General features: G+C 42.3%; 1 protein-coding gene across 2 annotated transcripts in view; it reads left to right on the top strand.

Annotated features, from left to right (window-relative positions):
* Positions 1 to 19,996, top strand: part of shc3 (SHC (Src homology 2 domain containing) transforming protein 3) — a 66,744-nt gene that overhangs the window by 15,675 nt on the left and 31,073 nt on the right. For both annotated transcript variants that reach the window (XM_062484461.1, XM_062484463.1), the window contains exons 2-4: positions 14,239 to 14,309; positions 15,027 to 15,090; positions 16,118 to 16,237. In XM_062484461.1, the coding sequence (XP_062340445.1) occupies positions 14,239 to 14,309; positions 15,027 to 15,090; positions 16,118 to 16,237 (255 nt within the window). The remainder of the gene's footprint in view (positions 1 to 14,238; positions 14,310 to 15,026; positions 15,091 to 16,117; positions 16,238 to 19,996) is intronic.

The following is a 19,996-nucleotide window of genomic DNA, read 5'->3' as shown; positions in this document are numbered from 1 at the left end:
CAGCCCAGGAAGGTCGGCAAGGGCGGGAGCCGGGGCAGAGGAGGCGGAGAGGCGGGACAGGGGAAAGAGGGACGCGGGCAAGGCAGGGGGCAGGAAGGCGCCGGCCGCGACCCCACGCCCGGCAGCGGGAGAGGACCGGTGCGGGGAGGCGGGCGAGGCAGGAGGCCGGGAGCCGCGGGGCTCGGCAGCCGGCAGCCGGAGAGGGGCGGAGCGGGGAGGCGGGCGAGGCAGGGGGCCGCGGGGCGCAGTCCAGCGCCCGGCAGCAGGAGAGGGGCGGAGCGGGGAGGCGCGCCGGCCCACGGACTCCCCGAAACAGAGGGCGAACAGCCTGGCCTTCGGATCGGACCGGCTGCAACGCAGCCCCCGAGCCCGGAGGAGGCGCTGCAGGCCGGCGACGGTCCAATCGGAGGGCAGCTCCGGGAGGCCGGGGCGAGGGACTGCGGGGCGGAGCCAGGCGGAGCAGGAGACGAGGAGCGGCGCGAAGAGCCGGCGGAGGAGGAGAAGCGGGGCCCCCCGTGGTCGCGAGAGGTGAGGCCGGGAAGGCTGAGGAGAGGGCGAGGAGGAGAAACCGGGGCAGGTGCAGGCAGGTGCAGGCAGCCGCCGAGACCGGGAGGGACGCCTGGAGCGATCCCTGCAGGGAGGCGAACAGCCGGAGCCGGGAGAACGGGTGAGCCGGACCGCAGCGGAGCGGGAGCAGCAGAGGCGGCGGCAACGAAGCAGGTGGCAGTCGGCAGGCAGAACAGCAGCAGGGTGCACGAAAAGTCGAATGACAAAAACATGCTAGCACAAGGATCAGAGCAACGGAAGACACTTTATACAAGCCTCGTAATTGATACCGGGAGTTTGGTCGCATTCTTCCGTGCTTTCGCTAGGCTGATGCGTATGAAGTTGATTGGAGTTGGTGCGCATTCTTCCGTGCTTTTGCGATTTGCTTGATTGGAGTATAGGAGGAGTCTTGGTGCGCTATCTTCCTCCCGAACTTTAGTTAGTTAATCTAACTCCCTTTGATGCATGGAGCAGCCATCTCTTATTGTAAGTAAGACTTAAAAGCACATTTCATACAAGAATTGTAGCTCAAGGTGTTTTACATAGAGATTTAATAACAATAATACACGTGATAAAAGTAATAATTAAAATGGAAAATCTATAAAAACAATATAACTAATAAAAGTAGTAAAACCCTTCTGAGATAAAATTACTTAAATGCTTCGGTAAAAAGGTAGGTTTTAAGCAGTCTTTTAAAAATGTCTAGCGTGTTTGCTTCCCTAATATTTATGGGTAATTTGTTCCATAGTTTTGAGGCGTATTGGCAAAGGCCGAATCACCAATCTTCTTATGACTGCTTCTGGTGACCTCTAATAGGCCTGCATTTGATGATCGCAGTGTTCTAGCTGGTGTGTAGTTTATAAGGGAGTTAGCAATCTAGCTAGGTCCTTGTCCGTGTAGAGCTTTGTATGTGAGGAAAAGGACCTTAAAGTCAATTCTGAAGGTAACGGGGAGCCAGTGTAAAGTAGCTAGGACAGGACTAATGTGTTCTCTCCTTTTAGTTTTGGTTAATAATCTAGCTGCAGAATTTTGAATGAGCTGTAGTCTTTCAGTGGTTTTCTTGGGAAGACCAGTGAAAAGTGCGTTACAGTAGTCCAGCCGGCTGGATATAAAAGCATGAATTAACTTCTCTGCATCATTTTGGTTTATGAATGGTCGTACCTTTGCTATATTCCTCAGGTGAAAGAAAGCTGTTTTGGTCACTTTATTAATGTGAGAGTTGAAATTCAAATCTGAGTCCAGGATTACACCGAGACTCGTCAACTCTGGTTTAAGACAGGGGGTTAGGCCTCCAAGATTCTTAATAAGCATCTCTCTTTTGGATTTGGGGCCACATAGTAGGACTTCGGTTTTGTCTTCATTTAATTTAAGAAAGTTATCATTCATCCATTTGTTTATTGCCAACAGGCAGTTGGTAATGGAATTGATGGCCGTTGCATCGTTGGGTTCAGTGGAAATATATAGTTGTGTGTCATCCGCATAGCTATGGAAATCTATGTTATGTTCTCTGATTATGTCGCCGAGTGGTAACATATAAAGAGAAAAAAGTAATGGACCTAAGCAGCTTCCTTGAGCAACCCCGTAGCAGTTCTCATGTTTCTTGGACCTATGGTCACCTAAACTAACATAAAACTTCCTTCCTGTGATATATGATTTCATCCAGTTCAATACACTATCCGTGAACCCAATAAGCTTTTCCAGTCTATTGACATTTAGTCATTTAGCAGACGCTCTTATCCAGAGCGACTTACAGTAAGTACAGGGACATTCCCCCGAGGCAAGTAGGGTGAAGTGCCTTGCCCAAGGACACAACATCAGTTGGCATGACCGGGAATCAAACTGGCAACCTTCGGATTACTAGCCCGATTCCCTCACCGCTCAGCCACCTGACTCTATTGATTAGGATGTCGTGATCAATTGTATCAAATGCTGCACTGAGATCTAACAGGATAAGGATAGAGACTTTATTTGCATCAGAGTTTAGTCTGAGGTCGCTAATTATTTTGGTGAGAGCAGTTTCAGTACTGTGATATTTCCTGAAACCTGACTGCGAGACTTCCAGGATGTTATTTTCTTCAAGAAAATAATTTAATTGGACTAAAACTATCTTTTCCAGTACTTTACTAATAAATGGAAGGTTTGATATTGGTCTGTAATTTGCAAGTAGACAATTTTGGTTTCTTTAATAGTGGCTTTACAACAGCTGTTTTGAAGGCGTCTGGGAAGACGCCAGTTCTAAGGGATGTGTTTATAATCTCTAGCACCGGACCTGAGACACTATCAAACACTCGCTTAAAGAATGTTGTGGGTATAGGATCAATATCTGAGGTTGTGGAGTTACATTCGCTGACAATTTTGGAAAGTTCACTAAGTGTGATACAGGTAAATGTGCTCATGGTTATGTTGCAGAATCTACTGATGTCAGTTGCGACCCCACTATTAATAATACTAGCTCTGATCAAAGTTATTTTGTTCTTGAAGAACAAAGCAAGCTCTTCACATTTAAAACTGCTGAGGATGGAGGTGGGGCAGGGACAGTGTTTAGCAGCTGGTCAATGGTGGAGAAAAGAACTCTGGAATTTCTGGCATTTTCTGTAATAATGTTGGAGAAATATTCTCTCCTTGCTAGACGGATGGTTTTGTTATAGGTGGTTAGTGTATCTTTGTAGATATTGTAGTGGATAGTGATCTTTGTTTTCCTCCATTTTCTCTCTGCTGCACAGCAATTTATTTTCGTTTCACTAAAAAATGTATTTCTCAGCCATGGGGATGTTCTGCTTGTGCACTTCTTTTTGGTTTTCAGTGGTGCAACAGAGTCTAACACAGATAATAGTGCATCATTGAGGTTCTCTACCATTTCATTCAGAGAGCAATCATGATTAGTCGGCTCATATAGAGCAAATTGTTCAGAAAATGTCATCATAGCTGTATCGTCTAAAAATCGTCTATGGACTAAGAATTCTTTTTTGTTTTTTTTGTTGCATCCTCCACATTTTTTTGATATCCTAGAAACTTGGTGAAAGCTGTAATCGGGCGTACACGCTTCTATCAAAGTTGCTGTTGCCGTGTCATTGTTTAGCCAGGTTTCTGTTAGACAGATGCAGTCTAAGTTGTTTTCTGTGACCAGATCATTAACTAGAAATGTTTTGTTATTTAGTGATCTAACATTTAGAAGGGCCAGTTTCATCTGTGGGGTATTAACAGATAAAACAGGGGTAGATAAATCTGTTGGAAGAATATGGATAGTTCTGTGACTTCTAACACTAGTTTCAGGTTTGTAACCATGCATTTTACCATGCCATTTTCTGTTTGTGATGATGACCAGTATGTCTAATGAAATAGCATGGTGGCTGTCCTAGCGTAGCTTTTCTTTGGGAAAGTCTATGTCAATGAGCTGTTCCATCACAAGGGAATTCATCCGGGGGGTGCAGATCTGTGCAGGGCCCATGTCCTTGCAGGAGGCTTGTGAGGTTGGTTAGGTACCTCAGACTTTCCGAGAAGGATCTTGGCCCTTTTCAATCGGCGTTCCTGTCTGTAGCCTACTTCTGTTCTTCTGTGTACTTTTGAAGGATCATCAGTCGCAGCCCAAGTACTGTTCCAATTCAAAGTCAGCATCTAGCCAAGTACAGTCCGAATACCTGGAAGTGTCCTTGGTCCACTGTCAGGCCCGACCTTAAATTCCTGAGATATCTATGCGTGCTAGCAGGAAACTTCCTGGTTACTAGGTAGGAAGTTTTGTATTTAGGCCCATTTAAACCAATTTATTCTACTCTACGATTTGAAGCTTTCACTCGTTTCCTGCTAGCACGCGTAGATATCTCAGGAATTTAAGGTCGGCATAGCAACCGACGCATCCTTGCATCGAACGGCATTGTGACGTCAGATAGGACAGTTTTTGGCACTAGGACAGTTTTTGGCCTGACACCACCCGTTTTATTAAGGACGCATCGGGAGGTGACTTGTGTGGACTTGGACAGGTAAGTATCCCAGGCTGCATTTCATACCAACCAGCACCAATAATGGCTGAGGAGGAAACTCACAACTATATAGCAGTTATAATTTGGGAAATACTGTGGTTGTGTCACAGAATGTAGTTTTAAGCAGTGATGGGCAAGCTACTTGATATGTGTAGTGAGCTCAGCTACTAGCTACTCTACAATAAATTCAGCTTCACGACACAGAAGCTACCACTCGTAAAAATGTAGCAAGCTAAGTTTCAAAAATCTGTAAAAAGTAGCTTGATACATTAGTAGCTACTTTCAGTAAAAAAAACTGCATGCCAAGTCAATGCAATTTTAGTGATCAACACAATTGTCAGTCAGATAAAGGCTAAAATATGTTAAGATTTATTTATTGAACAATAGCCTAATACACAATGCTAATACACAATTGCTGTTATCTAGTCAGACTGGCCACGCAGGCGCTGTGTGAGTGGAGATGAGACGATGACAGCCCTCGCTGTACTCAGCTCTCGTGAAATCGGTTGTAACGTGAACTGCAGAATGTGAGATGCTTTTCAGTGCTTTGTCAACACAATAATCCACCAACTTTGTGTGATCAGAAATGTCCAGGAGAAATTAGCTTTCGAGGACGCTACTGCGCTACTTGATCAATAAAAGTGTCAGGGTGTGAGGTGGGGTAGGACCCAAATGCAAGGGAGTTGCGAGGCAATGCGATAAACAGAGGTTTAATTTCAGAAAACGGGACACAGATAGGGTACTCACACAGACAGGTAGTAGTAGGACAAGACAAAGACACAAAACAGAAACCTACAGTTAGGTCCATAAATATTTGGACATTGACACAATTTTCATCATTTTGGCTCTGTATACCACCACAATGGATTTGAAATGAAACAATCAAGATGTGCTTTAAGTGCAGACTTTCAGCTTTAATTTCAGGGTATTTACATCCAAATGGTGTAGGAATTACAACACATTTTATATGTGCCCCCCCCCCCCCCTTTTTAAGGGACCAAAAATAATTGGACAAACTAACATCATCATAAATCTAATTGTCACTTTTAATACTTGGTTGCAAATTCTTTGCAGTCAATGACAGCCTGAAGTCTAGAACCCATAGACATCACCAGACGCTGGGTTTTGTCCCTGGTGATGCTCTGCCAGGCCTCTACTGCAACTGTCTTCAGTTCCTGCTTGTTCTTGGGGCATTTTCCCTTCAGTTTTGTCTTTAGCAAGTGAAATGCATGCTCAATTGGATTTAGGTCAGGTGATTGACTTGGCCATTGCAGAACATTCCACTTCTTTGCCTTAAAAAACTCTTTGGTTGCTTTCGCAGTATGCTTCGGGTCATTGTCCATCTGCATTGTGAAGCGCCGTCCTATGAGTTCTGAAGCATTTGGCTGAATCTGAGCAGATAATATTGCCAGAAACACTTCAGAATTCATCCTACTGCTTTTGTCAGCAGTCACATCATCGATAAATACAAGGGAACCAGTTCCATTGGCAGCCATACATGCCCACGCCATAACACTACCTCCACCATGCTTCACTGATGAGGTGGTATGCTTTGGATCATGAGCAGTTCCTTCCCTTCTCCATACTCTTCTCTTCCCATCATTCTGGTACAAGTTGATCTCGGTCTCATCTGTCCATAGGATGTTGTTCCAGAACTGTACAGGGTCTTTTAGATGTTTTTTGGCAAACTCTAATCTGGTCTTCCTGTTTTTGAGACTCACCAATGGTTTACATCTTGTGGTGAACCCTCTGTATTTACTCTGGTGAAGTCTTCTCTTAATTTTTGACTTTGACACAGATACGCCTACCTCCTGGAGAGTGTTCTTGATCTGGCCAACTGTTGTGAAGGGGTTTTTCTTCACCAGGGAAAGAATTCTTCTGTCATCCACCACAGTTGTTTTCCGTGGTCTTCCGGGTCTTTTGGTGTTGCTGAGCTCACAAGTGCGTTATTTCTTTTTAAGAATGTACCAAACAGTTGATTTGGCCACACCTAATGTTTTTGCTATCTCTCTGATAGGTTTGTTTTGATTTTTCAGCCTAACGATGGCTTGCTTCACTGATGGTGACAGCTCTTTGGACTTCATATTGAGAGTTGACAGCAACAGATTCCAAACACAAATACCATACTTGAAATGAACTCTAGACCTTTTATCTGCTCCTTGTCAATGAAATAACGAACTCCCATGAGGGAATAACATACACCTGGCCATGGAACAGCTGAGCAGCCAATTGTCCAATTACTTTTGTCCCTTAAAAAGGGGGGGGCCACATATAAAATGTATTGTAATTCCTACACCGTTCACCTGATTTGGATGTAAATACCCTGAAATTAAAGCTGGAAGTCTGCACTTAAAGCACATCTTGATTGTTTCATTTCAAATCCATTGTGGTGGTATACAGAGCCAAAATGATGAAAATTGTGTCAATGTCCAAATATTTATGGACCTAACTGTAAATACACAGAACCAAACGACACACAGGTGGACACAATGAAGCTAACGAGACAGGTGAAGACAATGACAGGGAAACACTAGGGCAGGGCAAAAAACTGAAACCGGGGGGGCACAGCTGTGGCCGTGACAGTACCCCCCTCTCAAGGGACGTCACCGGACGTCCCACAAGGCCGGGCAGGGGGTCGAAGCAGGTCCGGAGGACGACCCGGAGGCAGGGCAGAGGGTCGGGGCAGGTCCGGCGGTCGGCCCGGAGGCAGGGCAGAGGGCCGGGGCAGGTCTGGGGGTCGACCCGTAGGCTACTAGCTACTCTACAATAAATTCTTGTCCCTGTTTATACTTGTTGTCTCCACCTTTGTTTTGTGAATCCTGCCTCCTTCTGTCTCCTTGCACTTACATTTACATTCCCCCGAGGCAAGTAAGGTGAAGTGCCTTGCCTTGCCCAAGGACACAACGTCATTTTGCATGGCCAGGAATCAAACCATCAACCTTCTGATTACGAGCCCATTCTCTAACCGCTCAGCCACCTGACTCCCAAGTGTGTCCTCCCTACACCTTGTTACATACTGCAAATGTTTACTCCTCGACAGGTCTGCAAACGCCTTTGTAAACCGAGATTTGTTAAAACGTTTGTTAACCGAGACCGTAGGTGTATTATGGGACCTTTGATCAAAGACGTCCGCTTCCAAAGTTTACAAACCTAAAAAAATAACACAAATACTTTATTTGAACAGAACAACTCTCTGGCTGAGATATCACAGAAATTAACTTTTTATGACAATTTAGGCTACTTTGTTGCCGAGCAGATGCCACGTTGTTAAGGTCAATTGCTACATCTCCAAGGCAACCGCTTGTTGCTAGGTCCTTAAAAACGTTTATTTACCTCCGCGAACTTTCAGGAGCTATACAAACGGATTTATTAACTTTTGAAAACGTCTTCTATAGGAACAGTGTATTGGTCCAATTCTTACACTAGTACAGGGGTACTCAATTAGAAACCCAAAAGGTCCACTAACCAAATTTCCATTCAGTCCAGGGTCCGGAACAATTATCTTTTATTTTTCTGTTCCTTACCTCAGAGTTCTGGGAGTAATTTTGTTCAAAGTGTCCATGATTTGTGTCATAGTGACCATAGCCGCAGGAACATAGGATATTTTATCAGGGGGGTGCTGCTGGGGGGGGGGTTCTTAATTTTGCGGGGCGGTAGGGATGGACTGGGAGTAAAAATAGGTCATGCATATTCTGTTTGATGTGATGCTAGTTCGTGAGAACGCTAGGATACTAAATGCGAGCGCGCGTAGCACGCAACACCATTTTTTTTGCCTTTATTTGAGCACAAAGTAGTTTTTTGAGCTTTATGTAAAATGAACATAGACGTTTTTCAATTGGTAAAACCTTGTCTAGTGAAGGTGATGTCTTTTTGTCTCAATGTTTCAGCCCCACCCTTACGTTTCTTAGCCTGGTTTTCCATTGTTATTCTTCTCCCGGTGCTCCCGATGGCCAGTCCGCTACTGCGGGGCTGGGCTGTGCCACGGTGGTGAATTTTAAAGTCATATCATTGGAAATTCTCGCGCTGTCAGGGGGTGCTACAGCACTCCTAGTTCCCACGGCCATGATAGTGACGTTTCACATTAGCTACCACTATTGACAAGGGCAACCGTCTCATTAAACACATCGGTTTTGTGCGCCCCACCGGCAGCACAAATGCATACTTCTCTGAAATTAGGTATTTTTGGATTTGGATTTTCGCCGGGTTTAGAGCACGCCATGTTTTTCGCTAAGGAAGAAACAGGTACTGTTAGCAAATCGATTATCCTGCGTTGTTGCGAATGACACACACAACCTGACCCACAGAGGTTGCAACCAACTTTCAGTGAGTGAGTTGTCATGGTGATTACAGTTATTAAAGCTCCTGATTGAACCTTTGTATTGGACAAGTAAGATAGAAACCACATTTAGTTGGAACAAAAAGATGTGCCGGTTAAAATGGAAACGTTCCGTCAAAATGAATTAATTCCATAATAATATATCGGTTATAGGTCCGGGTCCGGATAGTGAACCGCCTGGGTCCGGAACCGGACCGCGGTCCGCCAATTAGTGACCCCTGCACTAGTATATAAGAAACACAGATATTTCTTCCTTTATATAGAAGTTATAGTTCTTGTAGTGGATTTGATCAGTGAATCCTTTCTGCAGCAGAAGTCCATGCGGGAAGTCAGCTGGTGTATAACGATGTTAAACCAAGTTTGACACCCCACTTTGTTGTTTCCCACCACAAATCAATTAGCCTATGGTCTGGGTATAGGCTATTATTAAAAAAATACAATAGCCATTTACATTTAGCAGACGCTCTTATCCAGAGCAACTTACAGTAAGTACAGGGATATTCCCCCCGAGGCAAGTAGGGTGAAGTGCCTTGCCCAAGGACACAACGTTGTTTGGCACAGCCGGGAATCGAACCAACAAGTTTCTGATTTATAGCCAGACTCCCTAACCGCTAACCCCCCAGGGGGTCAGATGAAATTGAATTTGAAATTTGAAATTGAATTTGTTTGTGCCTGACTATAATGTACTACAGCACTTTTAACCCACATAGCCTAACATAAATCCCATGGCATCTATCTAATAATGCCAGGAATCCCAGTGTGTCTCTGTGTGATTTTATAATGACAAGGGCATTCTTAGGGCAACTAGTGTCCCATGGTTATCTCAAGAACAGGCACTGTGCAGAGTTCGAATTTTGCAGGTGTCCATTTCAGAACCCAAGGACGTGCAAGTCCCACGTTTCACATTGTTTGCATAAGCACTTCCACATCCACCCAAAAAAAATCACCGGCAGGAACATTTTCAGCCATGTTCAGCTGGCACTAAATAAAGCGTTAAGCTGCACTGTAGTACATGTAAAACTGTGAAGATTAAATGATGTGTATTGCTCGGATGAGTGGTTAGTGAAAATTAAAAAGTCCTATAAAGTGCGTCACTTTCTATGACAAACTCAATAAAGACAAGCGAACTCAGCAAAAGATTGTGAATGGCAATCATACAGCCAGGTGAGCCGGGTTTCCTTTTGGGATGAAATGCTGGATAACTAACTAAGACAAAGACAATTTTTTAAGTGGATACTTTATTTCAGTATAGCTGGAAAGTTATTAGCTACAATTGCTGCTGAGTAGACTACACAAACAACTTACTATGGTTTTGCCTGATTTCCATTGCCTTAGGCATCAAACAAGGATTTACAGTTTTGTACATTTGCCCACTGACAAAGAAATGATGATAGTAGGTTTATTTGAACGGTGAGAGACAGAATAACAACAACAACATACAGAAAAATGCATGTCAAATGTTTTATAAATTGATTTGCATTTTAATGAGTGAAATAAGTATTTGACCTCCTCAATCAGAAATATTTCTGTCTTCTAGGTGTCTTTTATACAGGTAACAAACTGAGATTAGGAGCACTCCCTAAGTGTGTGCTCCTAATCCCACCTCGTTACCTGTATAAAAGACACCTGTCCACAGAAGCAATCAATCAGATTCCAAACTCTCCACCATTGACAAGACCAAAGAGCTGTCCAAGGATGTCAGGGACAAGATTGTAGACCTACACAAGGCTGGAATGGGCTACAAGACCATCGCCAAGCAGCTTGGTGAGAAGGTGACAATAGTGATGGGGGAAATTAAGCTTTCCGAAGCAACAAGCTATTTGAAACTATTGTGTCAAAAAAGTATCGCTTTTTCGAAGCGTTCGATACGTCTTCTCCATAGGGACATCTGCTGTTCATTTAATGGTATGGCGACTGTATCGAGAGATCTAAGGAATCGAGTGACTTCAAGTCCTCGAAACGTTAGTCTCACAATCGTCATTAATTTGATAAATAAAGGTTATGTGACAAATGTTTCGATGTGCAAGTGTCCAAAATATGTTATCATATATCTTGTTGTATTATAAACAACAAGATACTTTGCTATTTTGCTACTTTACGTTCATAAAATTTATTTTTAGGTTCTTATAGTAATTACACCAACAGCTAAGAGTATGGCCTTGTGGTAAGAGCGCTGCCCCTCAGTCCGACACAGTGAGATCGAATCCTCGCATCCCGTTTTAGTGGAAGTATATGCTAAATGAATACATTATTATATGATAATGTAGGCTAGCGGTTAAGGTTTTGGAACATGCTTTTGCAACCGGGAAAGGGATGGCCACATTTGAAGGTTGGTAAAACTAGAGAAAGATGTATGTGCTTGTGTACACTTACTCTCTCACATCTCACATCTGTATCTATCTCTGTCTATATAGCTCTGTCAATCTATATCTCTGGCTCTGTCAATGAATGTATTCTATAGCGTCCGTAAATAGGCCTATGTCTCCTCTCTATAACCTACGAATATTAGTGATTTCTGATGTCTTTTAAGCGTTTGAATAAAACGCTGTTTGTCTCAGCTGCTTCGACCCTTCGACAGGTGATCATGTGGTTTTTGCCCATTTGAAGCCACGTTCGACACGTTTGTGTCTGTACCAATTGTTTAGAAAGGTCGATACCGCTTTGTGAGCACGGCTTTGAGCGTAACATCACTAGGTGACAACAGTTGGTGCAATTATTCGCAAATGGAAGAAACACAAAATAAATGTCAATCTCCCTTGGTCTGGGGCGCCATGCAAGATGTCACCTTGTGGAGTTGCAATAATCATGAGAACGGTGAGGAATCAGCCCAGAACTACACGGGAGGATCTTGTCAATGATCTCAAGGCAGCTGGGACCATGGTCCCACCAAGTCTCCAAGAAAACAATTGGTAACACACTACGCCGTGAAGGACTGAAATCCTGCAGCGCCCGCAAGGTCCCCCTGCTCAAGAAAGCACATGTACAGGCCCATCTGAAGTTTGCCAATGAACATCTGAATGATTCAGAGGAGAACTGGGTGAAAGTGTTGTGGTCAGATGAGACCCAAATCGAGCTCTTTAGCATCAACTCAACTCGCCGTGTTTGGAGGAGGAGGAATGCTGCCTATGACCCCAAGAACACCATCCCCACCATCAAACACAGAGGTGGAAACATTATGCTTTGGGGGAGTTTTTCTGTTAACCCTCGTGCTGCCTTCGGGTCACATGACCCAAAGGTTCATAACGAACCATTGTTGTGTTTACCCAATTTTACCCAATACAAAAACAAATAAAAATAATTTTCTTTTAACCATTCCAATGTGGGGGGTCTGAGACAGCCCGACAGTTAAAAGAAAATGCTTCACTTTGTTTTTGTATGAGGTAAATTTGTCGCAATACGACGGTGGGTCACAATGACTGATGGGTCAGAATGACCCGAAGATAACACAAGGGTTAAGGGGACAGGACAACTTCACCGCATCAAAGGGACGATGCACAGGGCCATGTACCGTCAAATCTTGGGTGAGAACCTCCTTCCGTCAGCCAGGTCATTGAAAATGGGTCGTGGATCGGTATTCCAGCATGACAATGACCCAAAACACATGGCCAAGACAACAAAGGAGTGGCTCAAGAAGAAGCACATTAAGGTCCTGGAGTGGCCTAGTCAGTCTCCAGACCAGGTTCTGCAACCAAATATCAGTGAGGGGTGGCAATAATTGTGTCCAGACACATAATGCCCATGTATTATTTCCAATAATACCCATGTATTATTTCACTATTGGAAGTGTTTATTGTTTGTCTTTACTTTACTTTTGTTCAGTAACCTTCGACATCTTATAAAAATATTATGGTTATACAAAATCGTTTTTTTGCATTTATTTTAAGATATTTTGTACTTAAAGTTCAGGGGTGCCAATAATTTTGACCAGGCCTGTGTACAGATATTCCTTCCTTTATACAGAAGGTGGATACAGGTTATACAGTGGATTTGTTCAACGAATAAGCGATGGGCGTTTTCATTCCTGTAGGAGACTCAAATCTTTTGATTCTTTTCACCAAAAAGATTTGTTCACTGATTCGCAAACGACATTCTGAAGATTCTCTTGTTTGCGAACGAGATCCAGTGATTCTCTCATTCCTATTTGCGAGCGAGAATCAGTGATTCACCTTCGCGAACAACATCTGGTTGTTCTTGTTCTGAACAAACAAACCTGAAGAACTGGCGGAAACTGTTTTAAACTGCTTCCTACTTTCTTTTAATTCCTTCAATCCGCCAAAAGCATAATTAGGCAGAGACTCCAACAAACAAATCTTTTTGGGGGAGGATTCAGTTCACTTTAAAGATTTGTTCAAAAATAACATATCATTCATGAACGACCCAGTACTACAGTGAATCCTCTCTGCAGCCAAAGTCCAGTCCATAGATAGATCTATAATTGCCGGAATCTCTGTGTTTGTCTGTGTGCCACCGAATCAACTGCGCAAACGGGCATACGACAGGAACAATGTTTTTACAAATTTAGCCTCTTCAGTTTGTTATTGGGGTCTTACAGTATGTGAATGCGATACAGAAAATACAATAGTTTTTACTGCATTGCATAGCACAATGGAACAAAATACAAATGTTAATAGCAAACACCTCTTAGGCATAACTGTACATGCAGCGCTGTATGGTGAATTATGCCTACAATTATGACAACTGGCTCAACCTTTATACATGTAATGACTTATGTAATGAACTAAATGTATAGATGATTGTGAGGGAAAGACAATTTAACAGAGAGCAAATATAATACATTTGGATCAACATGACATCATCAACTGTCATGCTGCATACAATTGTAGGCTACATAATCATTTGCATGAATGTACCAGAGCATTGGCAATTTGTTTAAAAGAATGATAAATTGCTTTATTATCTGCATGCGTGACTAGATGATGTGAATGTTGAACAAGTACTTTTGAGAATTTTAATTGTGATCAAAAAAATGTAGGTATCAAAACCACTGAGAACTAACTGTCGTCATCAGCTGCATCACGGACACTGTGTTGATCAATTCATGTTTTTTGCTTCCATCCTTGAGGCGACTTGTCTTCAATGATAAATGGCAATTTTGTGTTGTTAGTGATGAATCAAGTACAGGGGAAAATAAAATAAAATATTTTGATCATTTTCATCACCACCATTTTCAATTCACATGCATTTTCATAACCTTCATTTTTTTTTTTTACTTCCACTCCTCATATTCAGTTGCATTGTTTATGGAAAATATCTTAGAAATGGCCAACTTCCGGATTGATGCCATGCCGTGTAGACACTAGGCAATTTCTTCACCAGTGGACATTTGTGATCTAACTGTTAGCAATTTTCTTCTTTTAGTATTTGGGTTGCATTGAAGTCCTTCGATCAATGAGATCCTTGGATTTCAACACAAGATCACAAATAACAAGGTAAGCTTGCCTTTTCTGTATGTTTAGACAATTAATTATATGAAGCTGTCCAGTTCTACTGTGGTTATTTATTGGGTAACAGGCTGATGTGGAAGAGCCTGAGAGGCAGAGTGCGTCTGTGAGTATGTGTGTGTCACATTCAGTTTTCCACTTGGCTTCCTGGAGTCAGCGGCGTTAACATTAGCCCTGGACCACACAGCACTAGAGTTCATTGACCATAGAGAGAGTTGGGTCTCACCTCTTGTGCTATTATTAGACAGTGACAGTTGATGTTTACTTCACCTAAGGAAGACAGTGTTGAAAAAAGAATTGTCTGTTTTACGGAACAAGAGTAACTGTGCTGTGGGGGGATACCCCTTCCCACTCCAAAATATGGATTATATTTTCATGTTATTTCCTGACCTGAACATAAAGACTCACCCTGGATATTTCCCCTTTATTGATAACACGCCATACTGTGTTGCTGTTGCTATATAGCTGCACGTTTTTCTCTGTCGCCATCCACGAGTCTCGGCCTACTACTCCCACCGTCCTTCTCCAGGCTGTTGCTATGCACAAGGAATGATGCTCATCTGAGGCAGAAAGTCAAGGGCAGAGTACACCCATTCTGTAATATCCCTAGCTCTTATTTTAACCTGCCCAAGACGGTCTGTAGGTATAGTATGTGCAATGGCTGTGGTGGCTGTTCTGAGCCCCTCCCCTACCCCACCCCCCCAGGGAGGCCATCAGTCTGGTGTGTGAGGCGGTTCCTGGAACCAAAGGAGCGCTGCGCAAGAGAAAGGTACCCATGACACATCTCTGATAAAAGGGGGGTTGTGGGTAGGGTGGGGGGTACCTAATACGGGGGGGGGGGGGGGGGGTGAATGCAAGTGTGAGAGAGATGCCTAAACAGAAGTAGAGGATGAGATAGTCAGAATGAGAGACAGAAAGAATCACTATTTTTTTTTAAATCACTCATTATATAGAAGGAAGAGAATGTGTGCGAGAAGTAAAAAAATTAATAATAATAAATAAATAAAGGATAAGAGAAAGAGTGTGTCCTTTCAGCAAGAGAGAAAAATTGAGAGGAAGTGAGGGAGGGAGAGAGGTGTAGGACTGTGTGAGCGTAGGCGTAGCTTCAGCCCACGATTCACACTGCACGCTCAGTGACTCATGTAGTGCAGAATATAGCTAATCAGACAGAGAGAGAAAGAGAGAGACAGAAAAAAATAAAGATCTGGATAGGGATGTGGAGGTCTGGATTGAGAGAAGCCTCTGTTTGATGATTTTGTGTTGGACCATGGTTTGTGAAGATTTTGATCTCTATTAACACCCTCAGGGAGAGAAGAAAATAAAATGGTTAGGTGACATGTGTAATTGTAATAACCAATGAGTGGGATTAACATTTTTTACGGATGCCATGGATTTGAGTTGATTCTTTAAATCTTAATAGTTCAACTCATTTTCAGTATACTCACAGTTCCAGTGTTAATTGCATAATTTCTATGCACTCTTTTCTCTCTGTCCCTGCCCACACCGTACACCTCTGCCCCCGCCAATACCCTACATCCCTTACCCTACCCATACCCTACACCCCTACCTCTTCCCATACCCTATACCCCTATCTCTGCCCCATATCCTATAGCTCTGACCCTACCCTTGCCCTACACCCCTACCTCTGACCTTACCCATACCCTTACCTCTGCCCATACCCTACTGTGCACCTCTGACCCTGCCCATATCCTACACCACTGATCCTTGCCACTATCCCTGCCCTACATCTCTGCTCCACTTATAACTCTAACCTTGTCTCTGCCCACGCTCCCCAGCCGCCATCCAAAGTGCTGTCCAATATCCTAGGAAAGAGCAACCTGCAGTTTTCTGGCATGAGCATCAACCTCAACATCTCCACTAACAGTCTCAACCTGATGACCCTTGACTCCAAACAGGTCAGCTAAGTGACTCACTGACTCATCGATTCACTCACTAATACTTAAGTAATGCTTAACCCTCGTGCTGCCTTCGGGTCACATGACCCAAAGGTTCATAACAAACCATCGTTGTGTTTACCCAATTTTACCCAATATAAAAACAAATACAAATAATTTTCTTTTAACCATTCCAATGTGGGGGGTCTGAGACAGCCCGACAGTTAAAAGAAAATGCTTCACTTTGTTTTTGTATGAGGTAAATTTGTCGCAATACGACGGTGGGTCACAATGACTGATGGGTCAGAATGACCCGAAGATAACAAAAGGGTTAAGTCACATTTAATATAATGTATTACACTACGGTTTATTGTAGTAGTAGTAGTAGTAGTAGTAGTTTATTTTACAGATGACTGAAGAGCAGTTAATTGTGTACTTGTGAATTATTTGTGTTTTGTGAACTGTGTATTTTTAAGTGTCAGTTAAATGAATACTTTCTATAAATGGTCAATATTTTAAATAGTTCATTGGTTATGTGTTTTTGTTAAAGAACCTCCAGTACATGGTATTGATTAGGTTATGATGTAATAAAATGATTCTTAAATTAAGCTTTACTCCTACTTTAAATTCGTTTTCTAAAGTGTTTCAAATGTACATATTTCAAAACATAGTTCAAATTAGGGGTCGACCGATATGCGTTTTTCAGGACCGATGCCGATACCGATTATTACAGATCAAGTAGACTGATAACTGATATTTTGAACCGATATATATATATATATGTTTAGTTTAAAAATGAAAATTAATGTCAAAATTAAGAATAAAAAGGCCTCTGACAAATACTCTCTTTAAATTATTTTAACCATATCTTTAATTCTGAGAACTGTTAATAATAACAACATTAATATTATTCATAATCATAATAAATATAGCTGCAAGCACCGATGCGGGTTCCTCCGCAAAATGGGAAAATATTATAAACATGTACACTGTTGAAGATGGAGAGTTGGACAACAAGAGGGCAAAACTACTTCATGTTTGGCCAACAACAATAGGCTGAATGGGGATTTGAACTCATGAGCATAAGGTTACAAAGTCAGTCTCTCTATCCTCTCTGATACACAACAACTGTTGAGATTGTATGAGTAGAAAGGGCAGAGTATTAGCTTTGGTCAGCTTTGGGACAAAGGTTAAGAAATGGTTGACATTTCAAGGTAAAATTGCATAAAATTGCATAAAATTGCACATGGTACATCAGAATTATGTCACCTTGAAGCCAATAAGGTTTGAAAAACCATCAGTCAAAATTATATTTGATTTATTGACACAAAGATATTGAGGCAATGTGGACATTTACATAAATACACCCCTTTCAGACATTTTGTACTGCATTTCTCATTCCATTTCATCCTATATAAAGACACATCTGCCTGGCCCGCACACTATCCCCATCCATGCTATTTCCCTTTCTCCCAGCGCAGGTCACGCCAAAGGAGAAATGCTGCAGCAGCCGCATGAGGTTTAGATGCAGTCCAAAAATTGCCTCCCACAATCAAAACATATTAACCACAACTCTGTTTCCAAACTTTCTCAAAGATCACTTGAAAACCACAGCTATTGACTCTCTTAGTAGACCTCTTTCCATAACCTCAGTCAATCCACAATCAAGAATAACCTCGTTGGCAAATTGGCTAGGCCATAGCCTACAATCAGCTCCTTGCGAGTAGTGATGTGTCGTTCGTGAACGATTCGTTCATTTTGAACGAATCCTTACAAGGACTCGCGAGTAACGAGTCCTCTCAAAGAGTGATTCGTTCATTTTCTCGTGGCCGTGCATCGGGACTGTTGCAAAGGCTCGTCCAAGTAAACAGAAATGATTCGTTCATTTCCCGACTCGGTCTTCGGGTACGAGTCTTTGGATAATTTTCCACGTGACCTGCATAGGCTCTGTAGTTGTAGCAAGAGGAAACGCTAGAGGGAACAATTCGTTCATTTCCCGACTCGGTCTTTCTACGAGTCTTTGGATCATTTTTTCATGTGACCCGCATTGTATTTTTTAGTAGAGGAAACAGTTTCCTCATTCCCTTTCGCGTGGCCACTGTTTTAGTAAGACGTGAATGATATTCGCTCAAGTCATCATACTGACTGGTTTTGTTATTTTCACTTTACATTTACACTTACAGTTTAGTGCAGTGTAATTGTTTGCCGTGATAATTAAATGCTAGTTTGATAATAAATGACCAAATCATATAAACTGTCATGATACATTATTTTAATGCAGGAATTTCTTTTAAAATAGTATCTGCTGGTGCACATGTCATGCACTAACCTACATGAGAATATGATACGTGTTTGCAGTGGACGGATAGCTCCCCCGCTATTTTCCACAAGTGTTTTTTGACATGCCGCACTGCATGCTGGGTACCCAAGAGCGCTGGCGCTGATTATCTACTTGTGCTCCGACTGCGTGATATGACGAGATGCTAGTGACGCGCTAAGGTCTCGGAGTCTCCTGCATTAACAAGTTCTGCCCGATTAGCAAGCTATTTTTACTAATGTTTTGTTAGCGATTAAATGGTAATGCAAGCTAGCTAAAACAATGTTAGTTAGCTTGGCTAAACTGGTTTTCATAGCAACGGAAATCAACAAATCAGATCAGTCGAACTTTATTCAGAAAGGGGGGGATGGCGCGAACATTAAAAGTGTAGGGTACAGTAAAAGTGAAATGGAACGTCTTTCTGCCTTGAAGCTGCGTGCGCATCATCATCAAGACCTCATCTATATGTAAAGATAACATCCAAGCTAACAATTTCGCCAAATCTGACTGCAGCTTTGTATACCATTTGTACTGTGTTATGGTTGTTTGAGTTAAAAAACTTGCTAAATGAATTAAATGTCTGTTAAATGTCAAATCCAACTATAAATGTATAAAAGAGTTTCAATCAAATCTAAATTCTTTTTAAACCTAGAGGTTTAAAAGGCTTTGCCTAAACTGACATGCACCAACTCGAAGCACTGAGTTTCAGCATCCATTTATACATTTAGTCTCTATTTTTTACTCTACTCTTAAGGCATGACTATGTTTAACCCTTGTGTTATCTTCGGGTCATTCTGACCCATCAGTCATTGTGACCCACCGTCGTATTGCGACAACTTTACTGCATACAAAAACAAAGTGAAGCATTTTCTTTTAACCGTTGGGCTGTCTCAGACCGCCCACATTGCAAAGGTTAAATGAAAAATATTTTTATTTGTTTTTGTATTGGGTAACATTGGCTAAACACAACGATGGTTTGTTATGAACCTTTGGGTCATGTGACCCGAAGGCAGCACAAGGGTTAACTTAATGTCTGCACCTCTCTGTCACCAACTGTCTCTGGAGTGGGGGTGGGGGCTTCACAGGGTGTCTGCGGGTATAAACAAGTTAAATGTAAGACTTTTTAAGACCTTTTAATACCACTTCCAAATGAAATTAAAGACCAAACTTATGATGGAAATACAATTCAAAAGTGGAAATATACAGTAATCTTTCCAAGTAAACACTGATGTCTGTTCAATATGAACAGTATGGTAAAATGACAATAATCGGTTGAGTTTAAGAACATTGACTAAATGTGTGTAATGCGAAAGGATAACACAAAATGTAATTGCTGTCCTAAATTATATTTTTTATTACATTACGGTGGAAATGGTGGAGCAGAAAGTAGCAATTCCATGAATCCCATGGAAACAAAGGCAAATGTGTGAGATGTACTGATGTGGAGCACAAATCATCCAAGA

The sequence above is a fragment of the Osmerus eperlanus genome, chromosome 18 (genome assembly GCF_963692335.1).
Source record: "Osmerus eperlanus chromosome 18, fOsmEpe2.1, whole genome shotgun sequence".
Taxonomy (NCBI): Eukaryota; Metazoa; Chordata; class Actinopteri; order Osmeriformes; family Osmeridae; genus Osmerus; species Osmerus eperlanus.
The sequence above is the reverse complement of the archived record's forward strand: the minus strand, read 5'-3'. Positions and strand labels throughout refer to the sequence as shown.